This window comes from Sinocyclocheilus rhinocerous, unplaced genomic scaffold (assembly GCF_001515625.1).
Source record: "Sinocyclocheilus rhinocerous isolate Xijiao unplaced genomic scaffold, SAMN03320098_v1.1 scaffold1403, whole genome shotgun sequence".
Classification (NCBI taxonomy): Eukaryota; Metazoa; Chordata; class Actinopteri; order Cypriniformes; family Cyprinidae; genus Sinocyclocheilus; species Sinocyclocheilus rhinocerous.
The window spans coordinates 171,397-186,435 of record NW_015641009.1 but is presented as its reverse complement, the minus strand read 5'-3'; the positions used below and the strand labels follow the sequence as shown (position 1 = coordinate 186,435).

The window sequence follows — 15,039 nt, the reverse complement described above, 5'->3', positions numbered from 1 at the left end:
TGGCTGAGATACAACTATTTGAAAATCTGGAATCTGAGGATGCAAAAAAAAAAATCTAAATATTGTGAAAATCACCTTTGAAGTTGTCCAAATTAAGTTCTTAGCAATGCATATTACTAATCAAAAATTAAGTTTTGATATATTTACGGTAGGAAATTGACAAAATATCTTCATGGAACATGATCTTTACTTAATATCCTAATGATTTTTGGCATAAAAGAAAACATCGATCATTTTGACCCATACAATGTATTGTTGGCTATTGCTACAAATATACCCGTGCGACTTATGACTGATTTTGTGGTCCAGGGTCACATGTAGGTTTTTAATTGAATATAATGTGATTACTAATCACCTCACAGTCATTTCAAAGACTATGTCTAATAATGGGGTATGAAAATCCCTTTATTTAAGTTTTACAGATTGTGATACAAAGTGTCTTTATTATGAGCTCCAGGATACAACTAATGGGCATTCAAAGTCTTTAACCCTGCTGGAAAATCTAGCTAGAGCTAGTTTAAGGTGGGTTTTTTGTTTTGGAGCTGGTTTGTAGCTGGTTCGTGCTGATTAGGTGGACGACCACCCAAACTAGACCAGTTTGGACCAGCAACAAACCACTTTTAAGTTTGTATGACCTGGTCATACCACATGGTCTCATACCCAAGATAGTCTACCAGGTGTCCACCTGCTAGTCAAATACATAAACCAGCTTGAACCAGATAGAAACGAACTGTGTTCTTCCATAACCAGGTGCATTTAGAATCAAACATTTTCTATCCACGATAATCCTCAGGTATTCATTCTCATGCAGATCTTTTTATTCAATGATGCTGAACATTCAACTTGACAGAGTCTCTATTTGTGGAAGTAAAGTTTTGTTTATTGGCTTTGCTGTCTGTTTATCTCTCCAGGCCCTCTGGAGATTCATTTAGCTGCTTCTCAGATTCCTGTTTGTCCTTTTCCATTTGTTCCTGCTCTTTGGTGTCCAATTCCTTCAGTTTTTCCTCCACGTCTTTGGGAATCTCCACCTCCATCAGATTCTCCATTCCCGCCTCCGGCTCGTCTCCAATCAAAACCTTAATCAAAGACACACAAAATTGCACATGAAACCTTAATGGACCTCAATATGTTCCGTCAGAGTCGCATATCGAGAGAAAAGTGGTAATGACGCAGGACGGGAGCTAATGAGATGCCAGACAGCACTTCACTTTTACTGTCATTCCCAAGTAGCAATTTCGGGAACCCGACAACATGGAAAAACTTCAGTAACTTGATAGCTGTTAGTTAAAAACTGCTGCTTTATGAAAAAGCGCCCATTAATCCTGGATAAATATTAGCCTCGTTCTGCGCTTGGCATATTAGCTGTTTTATTGACGCTAATTAAAATGGTTGGGTTGAGGCAAACGGCCGAACCACTGCTTCTGGCCTGGAGTTCAAAAGGGATCTCCCAGACGTTATGGAGAATATCATGCTTTAATAGGAGACCCTGTGACATCTTTTCCATGGGGCTGTACCCAAATATATGCCTGTCACGGTGCAAGGAACAGGCTTTTTCCACCAAATTAGTGTCTCTTGCTTTTTTCGACAAAAACCCATAAATCCTGGTTTTGGAGAACTGGAACTGAACTGTCTGGGGTCTTCCAAAGCACAACAATCCACATCTACAGAAAACGTTGCATGTGACGATCTTGCAATAGAGATGCAATCGTGTAATTGGACGGAACTGCGTTGATTTGAACCTAATGAGCTAATAATGTGTTACACTAAGCATTAACACACTGTGCCCACAAATATTGGATAAAATAGTCTCGTAATATCAACTTGTCTGCCATCTTGAATTAGTTTTTTTTTCACTAAGCTCATTGCAATGTATTCTGGGATTGCTTTATCCTCGAATGATACATGCATTGCTACCTTAAATGTTTTCATACCTGGACGAGTTTCTCACAGGCTGAAATCACATGTGGATCCTTCTCCCATTTGTGAAACTCTCTCATGATGGGATACACGTTCTTGTTCTTCATAATCTGTCGGCCCACTTTAGTAGCTGTAAGCTGAATATGAACAGATCATTAAGAAACTGAACTAAAGAATAGCCATACGTACATAAAGGAAGAAAAATATAGTGATAATACCCCACATTCCAAAATTGTTTTGAAAGAAATTAATGCTTTTATACAGCAAGGACCTATTAAATTGATTAAAAGTGGCAGTAATGACATTCATAATGTTACAAAATATTTCTATTTCAAAAATGTTTTCATACCTGGACGAGTTTCTCACAGGCTGAAATCACATGTGGATCCTTCTCCCATTTGTGAAACTCTCTCATGATGGGATACACGTTCTTGTTCTTCATAATCTGTCGGCCCACTTTAGTAGCTGTAAGCTGAATATGAACAGATCATTAAGAAACTGAACTAAAGAATAGCCATACGTACATAAAGGAAGAAAAATATAGTGATAATACCCCACATTCCAAAATTGTTTTGAAAGAAATTAATGCTTTTATACAGCAAGGACCTATTAAATTGATTAAAAGTGGCAGTAATGACATTCATAATGTTACAAAATATTTCTATTTCAAATAAATGCTGTTCTTTTGAACTTTCTATTCATTAAAGAATCCTTACAAATGTAGTATGGTTTCCACAGAAATATTAAGTAGCACAACTGTTTTCAACATTAAAAATAAGAAATGTTTCTTGAGCGGCAAATCAGCAAATTTGATTTCTGAAGGTTCATGTGATACTGAAAACTAGAGCAATGATTCTAAAATTCAGCTTTGCATCACAGGAATAAATTACATTTTAAAATATTCAAATAGAACATTTTAAATTGTAATAATATTTTACAATGATACTGTTTTACTGTATTTTTGATCATATAAATGCAGCTTTGATGAGCATAAGAAACTTTCAAAAATGTTAAAAAATCTTACCGACCCCAAATATTTGAATGGTTGTGTAAGTCATTTGCTTCAATACAGGCAAATGATAGATAAAATAAATGAAAGATTTGAGATGCTGTTCTTACAAGCATCAGGGTTTCTAAGAGCATCTTGCGGATATCAGGATCATCTTCTCTCTTTTTATCCTCTGGCAGGTACTGCAAGTCCACAGGCAAACCTGTAAATGCAAATAAAAATCAATTAAATGTAAAGTATGTAATTGTTGTATTGTTAAAATAGCGGCACGATAATCAAACACTTCACCTTTAAAACATTTTAAGAAGGAAAAGTGGTCATAATCCTATCGCTTAGAATAGAAACGGCATGTCTCTTAATATGCTGGGTTCAGAGTTTGTTCAAATCTCAAACCTTTAGGATAAGCATTAGTAAAAAAATCATGCTTGCCAATTATACAGTTCAAACATACTCTTATTAAGTTAGATTGTATGTTTGGGCTATAGTTATACAGACTTTGAAAGGATTTCAGAAAGGTCTTATAAGGTCACTTCTTAACTAATACATTTTCTCTCCTATTTTGGTCAGAAAGGCATTATGCACAAGTGGAAAATATGGTGAATATAAACTCTTCAAACAGCTTTTATGAAACCGCAAACTTTGAACAAAGATTCTGGCCTAGCAAATTCACAACTTCCTGCTGTAATGGTGGTATTTCCACTTTGTTCATTCCATTTTCCTATTAACATTCAACCTGTGTATCATCAAAATGAGTAAACAGCACCACCTACTGGACAAAGGAAAGAAACGTATTGCTTTTTGGTTTCTACACTACAAACAAAAATCAAAACAAAACAAAAATCGTTCTTGGATAAGGGGCCTGTACCATGAAGCCGGATTAGCAGGCTAGCCAGATAAGTTTCAGTTTAGTTTGCACCAATCCTGGGTTTTAGGTGCCATGAAAGTGGCTTGGCTTTTAGCTGCGTTCGTTGCCATAGTGACTTACACTGCAAAGCTAACCTGCTCTGGGGCAGGTTATGTTCTGGGTAAGAGATCTCAAACTGAAATTGGACCAATCAGATGTGAGCAAAGTGACATGTCTGACGCAAAAAAAAAGTAATTCCCCCAGTTTCTCTTCCTACAAATTAAGGGTCATTATAAAGTACCTTTAAAAATACAACTAAATTGTCTGGCTTTAATGATAATTACAATTTACATATAATTTACATAATTATAATATGATTTATATTATTATTAATATATTACACGCAAGTACTTTTAGTTTAACAATTATTATAAAGCATTTATTTTAAATGAATATTAATATATACAGATGAGATCATATGTAATATAAATAAGTGGCAGAATCAATAGATAACACTTTAAAAATGGCTGCATGACCTTACATGTTCGAGTCTCTATCGCTATATATTATCGACAACTATATAAACTAACTTCACAAGATTCACTTGTGACTGCACTAATAGAGCAAGATCATTTCATTTATTTGTCCTCTTTCATGGACAAGTACTTCAGTGTAAATGCGTTTACATTCCTCCTATTCTTTAATCTCTTAACCTTTAACAAAAGAGTTTTGAATCTGGCTGGCTCTCTCGCGAGAAGTGAATCACACTTGCTGTGTTGTGATTGGCTGTTCATCATGATGTCACACATTCACCTGCACGTGCTCCACAAACTCAAGATCAAAGCCTGAGTTGACAAAGAAAGTTGATGATCAGCATCATGGTACCAATAATGCTGGATTGGATTGGAGTGGTTTGGTTTTGTCAACGCGAAACTAAACCTGTAACTGAATTTGTTCATCTACCATCATGGTACATGTTTCATAAAACAAGTTTACCAAATAAGCCAGGTTTATTTCAGTTAAGGGGCGGTCACACTAGACTTTGAACGTGCGAAATTTTTTCGGACGCTGCTGCGAATATGGGCGGGAGCAGGATATGACAATAATAATAATACACTTGTGTATAATAATTATATTGTTCTCTCTCTCTCTCTCATATATATATATATACACTAAGCAATAAAAAATGATAAAATGTGTCCGCATTCAAATGTACCGTCTGTTCCTGTTTTCATTGACACCGCGAACCATGCAGCTTCATTTTTTATTTGATTTTTATAATCTTTTAAAGATGTATTATATAAAATAGGATGCTGCGCTACGGCTAAAATGAGCACTTCCTCCATTTTTGAATTTCTGTACAGAGAGGTCATGCAGTGACGTATCGATCTTCTACTGGTCACACGTCTTCACGTGATGCGAATTCGCAGGTCAGAGTTCACCAAACGTAAACTTTTTGGAATGCAGCGAAATGCGAAATTTTTCGCATGAGCTTGCGTTTTTCTGGTCTGACTCATTCGCATGCTTATGAATGGAAGTCAATGGAACGAAAAGTGCAGTGTGACCGCCCCTTTAGTCTGACTTCTTGTCAGTTGATTTGGTTCAAAATAAGTTAGACTTACTGAAATAAGCCTGGCTTATTTGGTAAACTTGTTTTATGAAACAGGCCCCTGGAGGGCATAAACATCAGATGATGTAAAAAGCATCACCTTCATTCTCTTCCTCTGAGAGCTCCTCTGGTCCAGCCAATGGTAATATAAGGTATGGTAAAATATCCACCGCATCACTGAGCAACCACTCATGATGAGCTGTATGGACAAAAGGCATGTTTAATGAGAATTAAATGCATTTTTGTTCATTTGTCTTTGACGTATTTTTGCATTGGCTTTGCTTTCAATTATGAAATTTGCAGCAATCAAATCACATGCTCTTTACATTTACATTTATTCATTTAGCAGACGGTATTACCATAGATTACTAAGCCAATCTCAAGCGTTAAGATATAATTTAAAGAAATAAGAATAACTCTTACTATAGTCAAAGCAGCAATTTCTGAGCGTTCCCACCACCCCTCCTCGCCTGGTGCTCGATTCCTCGTACTGTGTGTACGGCAGGAGCCTCTGAATCACACACCTGTAGAAACACATATGAAACAATCAGGACTTAACACTTTATTAATGTCATACTATCTAGTACCACTGTATTACTGTGCTTTTGGAGATGTACCATGGTAATATAATGTTTTTTGACAAAACCATAATACCATTATTTTGGACATGTACCAAGGTAATATGCTTTTTTTGTTTTTACACATATCATGATAATACCATATTCTGAACATGTATTACGGTAATATTGTGGAGGGTTTTTACACGTACCATGATGATACCAATGTTTTGTTATTGTTCGTTTTTATATCCACACCATGATAATGATAATACCATGTTTTTGGATATGTACCATGGTAATTTTTTAACCCATACCATAATAATATGTTTTTAGACATGTACTAGTGAAATATTATGTTTTTTTTTAAATCTGTACTAATGATAATACCATATTTTTATAGATGTACTATGCTAATATAATAGGGTTTCTTTACTCATATCATGATAATATCATGTTTTTGGACATGAACCATGGTAATGTTTTTTTAACCCATACAATAATAATACCTAGGTGGTTTTTGTACGTGAACTATGGTAATAATGTTTTTGTTTTTTTTATCTGTACCATGATAATACCATATTTGTACTGAGTTAATGTTTTTTTTTAGCTTTTTTTTTTTTTAAACCTGTACCATGATAATACTGTTATTGGACATGTACTATGGTAATATTTTGTTTATACCATACCACATACCATGTTTCTATGTAATGTCGTGAAAATATAATGTTTTTACTCATACCATGGATCTGGAAATAGTACTATGATTAGTACAGTGTAATTTTGTATGTAATCATTCAGTACTGTAGTATTATCAGTACAGCTTACCTGTCCTTGTCCAGAATGAAGTGGCGTGCCTCGGGCAGCTGTGTGAGGTTGGACAGCAGGGGTCCCAGATAATGAAGTGAAGCTTTCTTATTGAATCCCTCCGTGCAGAAGATCTCCACCACTTTGTCCAGTCCGATCTTCTGCTCCTGCAGAGCGCTGAACACATCTCTACACGTCCGCTCGTGTCTGCTCAGGTTACTGAGGATAGTACAGATCCGATCCGCAAACATATACTCCGGGTCCAGGAGGTTCTGGAACAGTATGGCCAGTAAGTCCGTCTCTTTGACCAAAGGCTGGTGAAGAGTCTCGTCCGCCGAGAGGTTAATCAGGGCATGATAACAGTCCTTGACAATGGCGATGGAAGGGTCGCGGGTCAGAGTCACCAAGGCTTTGAGAAAGTCTGGCTTGGACCGCAGGTACCGGCACCCATCCCGGTTTCCTGTGAGGCCCAGGATGTATCCCGTGGCCTGACCTTTGACATCAGCTCTCATCTCCAGAGTGAGAAATGACAGCAGTTCTTTAGCTTCACCATCACTAAGCATTGTGGCTAGGTCTGTTGACAGACTCAGATTCTTGTTTTTTTATTCAAACTGCAAAAGAAAACACAGACCGTCTAAGCACTAGCTTAATAATAACCTTTAGACAGCTAGAATCACAAAATAAAATAAGATACAAATAAACAAAAATTGGATTAAAATAAATAAATACATTAACAGTAAAGCGATATAATGAGTAGAAAAATTTAATAAGACAGAATCAGAATAAAAATAAAATAATATAAATAGTAAAAAAAAAAAAAGAGATAAAAATAAGAATTTGATTAAAATATATAGCATAAAATGTAGATTAAAATAAAGAAACGGATAAATAAAAATTTGATTAAAATAAGAAAACAAATAACACATTTTACAGTACAGTGCTATAATGAGATGGAAAAGCGTAATAATTTACTTAATTGAAACTCAATATTTTCCAAGTAATATTTAGACAAATATATAATCTTTTAAGAAACTATACATTTTTGGATCGTACGAGGGTAATCATTTTTGCCGCTGTTTGGCATCTGAAATATTGAAAAAAAACCTGCCTTAGTGTATCTCAAAATGCCATGGTATTACCATCATTGTATCATGGCAACACAGTACAGTTTTTTGTAAAGAGTCCAGATTTATTACGATAGTACAGTTTGTGCACTACAATACTTCAAAATTATAATCATAACAACTGATCATTACATGTTTACACTATTCAACTGAATATGCAAAACCAAAAATCTGACCTGATCAGCGATCTACAACTATAAAAGGCATGTTTAAATATGTGGTATAAAACAAAATCATTTCGTTTTCATTAAATTATTTGTTGAAAAAGAATATACTTGCCACATTCACGATATACAGAACACATGTGCGTTGAATGTAGTTCCTGCTGTAGGAATTGACATGTCGCTTATCCAATCGGATTACAGTTTACTCAAATCTTCCCGCCCTCATTTATTATGCACTGGCATATGATTGGGCGATTAACTCCAAGCTCCGCCTTCGCAGTCTTCTTCTCGCGCTTTGTGATGACGCAGTCATTTGCGTTTGAAACATGGCAGCAGTTCAAGTAAGCGAAGCGGAGAAGGTTTATATTATGCATGGAGTTCGAGTAAGTAAAATCGCACGTTTTTTTTTAAGTTTTTAGTTTTATTAAACGTGTTATGAAAGAAATAATTTGAACATCCGAAAAAGTCGCTATTCTGTAGCCTATCTGATGATTTCATGTGGTCTGTGTTGTTGTACTCGTGCCGTACGTATTACTTAAGGGTCCCAGATGTGCTGACATAATTATTGTATTTCTAAAATTTGCCCTTTATTCTCATTTAAAATTCGCTTGATATGTAATCAAAAGGCAATTTGACAGCTGTTGTAACAAAGGTGGCATAGACTGTCATTCAGGATAGAAACATTTTTCTGCTTGGTGTCAAGCAGAAACCCCCTGTAGAAAATCAACAAATGATATGTTATCACATTAACCTGATACTTTTCTGAGACATCATAACATGAGGGTTAAATAATGAACACTGTTGACAGGATGACCTGAGATTGGACGGGCGAGGATGTGAAGACTACAGACACATGGAGATCGAGACGGATGTGGTGTCAAACACTGATGGTTCTGCTAAAATCAGTCTTGTAAGCTGAATTAAACAGTCTTTCTGTGTAAAAATAGCATGTGGTGTTCTATGTCACCAGCATTTTTGTAAATCATTTTGTTGTGTGATGTGTTTGACAGGGTCACACAGATGTTCTTGTAGGAGTAAAGGCAGAGATTGGTAAACCCAAACCCATGGTGCCAGATGAAGGCTATCTGGAGTTCTTTGTGGACTGGTGAGTGTTTAAAGATCATCAAATTTATAAGTACAAAATAGACATCAAGCATGCACCATGACAGCCACTCTGTAAATCACTATGCCAACATGACTGTGCAAAAAATCATAATAATAAAACGTGAAGTACTGTACATGGAATTTAGACCTATGCATGTGTATATGCATATTGAGCTATATTTTTATTTACATACTATTGTAGTATTTATTAATATTTTGAATTAGCTTATACTGTTATATTTTAGGTTTTAATTTCAATTAAAAACAATTTAGTAATTTTGTTGTGGTTTAATTTTTTTTTTTTTATATATATATATATATATATATTTCTATTTAGCCACAGTTTTTTTTTTTACTTCATTTTAAGCTTGTTTCAGTTAGTTGCCGAGGCAACGTTTCAAAATTTTACAAACATAAGTTTTTCATCCAATATTTATATTTGATATTTGTTGACACATGGAGATCGAGACGGATGTGGTGTCAAAACACTGATGGTTCTGCTAAAATCAGTCTTGTAAGCTGAATTAAACAGTCTTTCTGTGTAAAAATAGCATGTGGTGTTCTATGTCACCAGCATTTTTGTAAATCATTTTGTTGTGTGATGTGTTTGACAGGGTCACACAGATGTTCTTGTAGGAGTAAAGGCAGAGATTGGTAAACCCAAACCCATGGTGCCAGATGAAGGCTATCTGGAGTTCTTTGTGGACTGGTGAGTGTTTAAAGATCATCAAATTTATAAGTACAAAATAGACATCAAGCATGCACCATGACAGCCACTCTGTAAATCACTATGCCAACATGACTGTGCAAAAAATCATAATAATAAAACGTGAAGTACTGTACATGGAATTTAGACCTATGCATGTGTATATGCATATTGAGCTATATTTTTATTTACATACTATTGTAGTATTTATTAATATTTTGAATTAGCTTATACTGTTATATTTTAGGTTTTAATTTCAAAATAATGATCTTTAAAATAGCATCATATGACCCCTTTAATTTCAATTAATGAAAACCATTTTTATTAGTTTTAGTATTAATTAACAATAACAACACTGGTCTGGAAAAGTCATTGAAATTTCTGTAGTGAATATATTTATAGTTTAGTGTAGTATAGAATATTTAATGGTTCTGTTTAAGAAGTTGTTCCATTAGCTATATTTAGTACATCTCAGGATATTTATCTCAGGTTTATTTATACTAAAAAGTTTAACCATTAAATCATGTAAATTCCAAGGATTGATGCATAAGATTCTGAGATACCCATTTAATAAGACAGTATGCAGTTTTTTTGACCGTTTAGTCCATGTATGTACACAGTGGGAGCTGTAATTGACCAGTGCAGGTACTTCAGTGTATGACTATGCAATTTAGCAATGAATATCCATAGATGATGCATGTTTATATGTTCATGATATGCAAGCTGATGTCACATCAGTTTACTGATAGAAAATGAGCATGAAATGCTTGTTGCTTTTGTAGCTCAGCAAACGCCACTCCAGAGTTTGAGGGGCGTGGAGGGGAGGAGCTGGGGGTGGAGCTTAGTAACACACTCTATAAAGTGTTCAACAACAGACACAGCGTGGACCTGCGTTCCCTCTGCATCTGTCCCGGAGAGAACTGCTGGGTGCTGTACGTGGACGTGTTGGTGAGTGACCCGCATAGCCGTCCTGAAGAGGGTGAATGAATGAAGAAATATTTTCATTCAATACTAGGAAATTGTGATATCTATATACTGTTGATTTATCATTAATTTAAATGTCTACTTATGTACGCAGCTGCTGCAGTGTGATGGAAACCTGTTTGATGCCATATCCATTGCGATAAAAGCTGCTCTGTTTAATACACGGTAAGTAACCGCATGTCGTTTTCCATTAAAATCCTGACAGCTGTAAGGTTTCTATTGGACAATGTTAAAACTGTGGCAGGCAGTGCTACAACTGGCATATCTTTCTCTGCGCTCCCCATTTCTGTACAGGATGACATGTAGTTTTAGATTTTCTGATGTTTCCCTGTAATAAATCTCTGTGTTGCCTTTCCTCAGATGGATTTTATTGCCGGCTGTTTCCATGATGGTTTTGTGCTATATGCAAAAGCCCTCAGTGAAGCGTTAGCAGACGACGTGTCTCAGAATGATGGAATCAACATAACTAGGAGAATGCAAAACCGCAGGATCTGGGGTGTGTTGAGTGCTCCCAGTTTACAAATGCAAAGATATATGATTGATAAAAGCATTCAGAATATGACCCTATGATGCTTTGATGTTCATATCAATAGGATGATCACAGATTACAACATTTAAGCCCTTCACAGTTTGAGGACGTGATGACAAGTATCTCAGATTTTAACAGCAGTGTCAAGCTGAAGTGGTTTGGCAACTCTGCTCAGATTCTTTTTAAAGTGAGCAGAGGACTTGTAAGAGCTCTTCTGAGGTTGATGTCTGTAAACTCGCACCCTCTCTTGCAGGGAGTGTAGAGGTCAGAGTCCTTGATTTAAAGCATGTCCCAACTAGCTTGTGGATGGAAAATCTGTTTCTAATACACAACCCATCTACTAAACCCTCTCCCTGGAGGAAACTACACACACTGCGCCAAACACATACAGCAACCAGACAGAATCCTGAATGCAAAAAACTAAAAAAGTCTGGTTTTCAGTAAAATATTTAAACATGCTGAAAACAAGATACATTTAGAGAGAACAGAATATATCTTGAATTACATATTTTCCTACAGAGCCCTGCACATGATGCAACCAAAACAAGAGAACAGATTAGCGTAATAAAACTTGGCCACAATATCAATTTTTTTTCTGCATGTCATGTGTGGGGCTCCGTAGAAAAACAAGCAATTCAAGATATTTTCTATTATTTCATGATTTTGCTTCTCGACTAAACTGATCTTGAATTCAGTACATTTAAATATTTCTCTTCACAGCCACAATACGTTGTTTTTTTCACTCATGTCAAGTCAAGTCAACTCACCTTTATTTATATAGCACTTTTAACAATATAGATTGTGTCAAAGCAACTGTACAGCATTAATTAGAAAAATAGTGTGTGAATAATGCAAAATGACAATAATAAACACTAATTTTTCAGTTAAAGGCATGTCATGTATGGGTCTCCATATTTTTCAGTTTACAAAGAAAAAACTTGATTCAAGATATTTTCAAGATAGATTCTCTTAATATTTAACGTCTTAATGTTTTACAATTTACTTTTAAATTTTTTTTTTTTTTTTTTTTTACTTGCGGTACATTTAATAGACATTTTTTGGGGGCTTTTCTTTTCTCTTGGGGAAATATTATAAATTTCATCATATATATTTGTGAATGATTGAATATAATTTTTATTTATTTATTTTATTATTTAATAATATTGTTAATTTATTGTATACTATTCATTTAAGTATTGTTATTAAGAAAATCTGTTTAAATCTTGCTATTTTTGAGTTTGCCATAAATATAGTCTTTGATGCTGTAAAATGTTTCAAATAAATCAAGTTTAAATTTTTCATCTAATATTTTCTTTTCTTTCAGCTTTAAATAATTTAACAAAAGTGATTTTTAATAGTTTTAGTTTTAGATAACAATAGCAACATTGTTTCCAGGCCTGAAAAAGTCATAGAAATTTCTCTAATGATTTTTTTTTAGTTATACTCTACAATATTTTCTAACTATGTTAGTTTAGTTTAAGAGGTTTTCCCGTTAAAAGTAAACAGTAAACTCAGGACATTTGTGTTTTGAGCATATTATTTATTTATACTTAAACATTTAACCATTAAAGCATATACATTCCAAGGATTAATATGTCAGATACAAATATCAATCCACCCTGGGAGTCTCTATAAAATGATTTTAAAAGCCTTTATGCAGTAATCCTAATTGGAAAAGTCATTGAAATTCACTGCTTAAGCATTGTGGAAATCCCAAATAAACAATGAGGAACTTATCTGCATCCCCTTTCCCTTTTTCCCCAAACAGAATCCCCAAAGTGCACATATCTGAGGATGAGGAGGGAGTGAAGGAGATGGAGTTGTCAGACGACCCTTACGACTGCATGCGGCTCAATGTGGAAAATGTGCCGTGTATCGTAACCCTCTGCAAGGTACAGCACAGCCTGGAGCTGTTACCCACAATGCACTCATCTCATGTGCAGTTCTGTGTTTCTGTAGCTTTTATATATCGGATGTGTGTGTGTGCTTCAGATTGGTCACAGACATGTGGTGGACGCCACGCTACAGGAAAAGGCCTGCTCTGTGGCCAGTCTCCTGATTTCAGTCACACACAGAGGGACGGTCACGTGCGTCAGGAAAATGGGAGGAGGAAGTCTGGACCCAGAAAGTATCTTTGAGATGACAGAGGTTAGATCTTTTTTTTTTTTTTGAATGTTCTTGTTCTAATTATTAGTAGTGTTTTCTAAGGCATCACTTTTGTTCAAATTCCTAACTACAAGTATTATTATCCCTGTAAAGCCTGACATATGAAATGATAGTCAGAAAAATCTTTTTTTTTTTTTTTATGGAACAGTTTATTGAACCTTTAGACAAAATATAAAAGAAGAATCTTTACAGAAAAAAGTTTGCATGTGTGTCTTTTGTAGAGTATCTTATTTGATACATCAGGCTTTTATTGCTCATACAATATGATATAATGCTGATATTTATATTGACAAAACGTACGATTAAATTCTGATAGTTTTATAACAGTATAAAGGACTACTTGCAAAAATCATAAATATTAATTGTCATTCTATATTTCCCAATGATATGTCTTAGTAAGATGAAACAACTTGATTATCCATGATTTTATTTATTTATTTATATATATGTATGTATGTATGTGTATATATATATATATATATATTTATATATTTGTATTTGTATTTGTTTCAGTTTAGTAAGTGTTCATCTTGAAATATTTCTAGAAATATAAAATTTAGAGGCCTTCGAAATGTTTGTGAAATAAATAGGATAGAGTAGGCTTTATAGGGTTAAACTTTGGTGCTATATTAGAGAGTTTCATGCAGCTGGTACTGTTTATGTCTGCTTCTATATCAGAACAGACAGTGAGTCAGACTGGAGCTAACAACTGTATTTTTAATTTTTTCACACTTTCATTTGAAACCAGGTGTTTTTCATTTGTATAATAAATGCTTGTCTCCTGGTTAGGAGTTTCTGTTGACTGTTATCGTGTGTTCGTGTTATAGGCTGGGAAGCGTGTGGGCAAGGCTCTTCATGCGCCTCTCATGGAGCTGCTGCAGAAAGAAGAAAGTCTTGGCAAGAAACGGCAGAAAGTGGGATTCCTCGGATAGCTTCCTGTTTTGTACCTTTTTTTTGTTTGTTTGTTTTTCAAATAAATGAGCTAAATTGTCTATGACGTTTGTCATGTCCTGCTTAAAAACTTCAACTAACATAGAATCCCGTCTAATGTGAGCTTATATAACATGCTGTTTTTGTTTTCATTTTTCCAGCTGTCGTTTTAATGACCTCACTCAGACTAGCCCTCGGACTGCTGTTTAACAGATGACTGAATGTTAAATGATTCTTCTCTCAAATCAGTTTTTTTTTCCTATGTACGTTTTGAGCTGTTTGAGAGAAATTTGAGCACTTGATGTTTTTTTAATAACTGAATTTAATAGATGAGTAGAACAGAATACCCAGAATCCTTAAAGGAATAGTTCCGCAAGTAATCCACACGACTCCAGTCCATCAATTAACGTCATTTTTAGTGAAAAGCTGTGTGTTTGTAGTAAATAAATCCAATGTTAAGGTATTTTAACTTAAAGCTGTTGCTTTCAGCTAAAATACAAGTCCATAATCCATCTCTCTTCAGAGAAAAAGTCCATTCTCTGTTGTCATCTCGCATCAAAATCCACCAACATGGACTGTTTTGCTTCTA

At 34.9% G+C, this 15,039-nt stretch overlaps 2 protein-coding genes across 2 annotated transcripts; one reads left to right on the top strand and one right to left on the bottom strand.

The window, feature by feature from the left end:
• Nucleotides 1–386: 386 nt before the first annotated feature.
• Nucleotides 387–8,213, bottom strand: hgh1 (HGH1 homolog (S. cerevisiae)). The gene is made up of 7 exons (XM_016569634.1): nucleotides 8,147–8,213; nucleotides 6,765–7,354; nucleotides 5,803–5,903; nucleotides 5,480–5,578; nucleotides 3,037–3,128; nucleotides 2,267–2,389; nucleotides 387–1,076 (listed from the first exon to the last, which is right to left on the bottom strand). Exons 2-7 carry the CDS (start codon nucleotides 7,304–7,306, stop codon nucleotides 900–902), a joined length of 1,134 nt encoding a protein of 377 aa, XP_016425120.1. The 5' UTR covers nucleotides 7,307–7,354; nucleotides 8,147–8,213; the 3' UTR covers nucleotides 387–899.
• A 113-nt stretch (nucleotides 8,214–8,326) lies between these two features.
• On the top strand, nucleotides 8,327–14,516 carry exosc7 (exosome component 7). The gene is made up of 8 exons (XM_016569633.1): nucleotides 8,327–8,414; nucleotides 8,840–8,941; nucleotides 9,042–9,136; nucleotides 10,624–10,789; nucleotides 10,920–10,990; nucleotides 13,123–13,246; nucleotides 13,347–13,502; nucleotides 14,348–14,516. The coding sequence occupies exons 1-8, from the start codon at nucleotides 8,358–8,360 to the stop codon at nucleotides 14,450–14,452; spliced, it is 876 nt and encodes a 291-aa protein (XP_016425119.1). The 5' UTR covers nucleotides 8,327–8,357; the 3' UTR covers nucleotides 14,453–14,516.
• Nucleotides 14,517–15,039: the final 523 nt, after the last annotated feature.

Bases quoted from the DNA above. Each gene is read 5' to 3' on its own strand.
- hgh1 (XM_016569634.1), bottom strand. From the start codon at position 7,306: ATGCTTAGTGATGGTGAAGCTAAAGAACTGCTGTCATTTCTCACTCTG. The intron at 5,579-5,802 runs GTAAGAGTTATT...TTGTCCATACAG, and splicing joins AAATTGCTGCTTTGACTATA to CTCATCATGAGTGGTTGCTC. The intron at 2,390-3,036 runs GTAAGAACAGCA...GTTCATATTCAG, and splicing joins TCTTAGAAACCCTGATGCTT to CTTACAGCTACTAAAGTGGG.
- exosc7 (XM_016569633.1), top strand. From the start codon at position 8,358: ATGGCAGCAGTTCAAGTAAGCGAAGCGGAGAAGGTTTATATTATGCAT. The intron at 8,942-9,041 runs GTAAGCTGAATT...TGTGTTTGACAG, and splicing joins GTTCTGCTAAAATCAGTCTT to GGTCACACAGATGTTCTTGT. The intron at 10,790-10,919 runs GTGAGTGACCCG...TTATGTACGCAG, and splicing joins TGCTGTACGTGGACGTGTTG to CTGCTGCAGTGTGATGGAAA.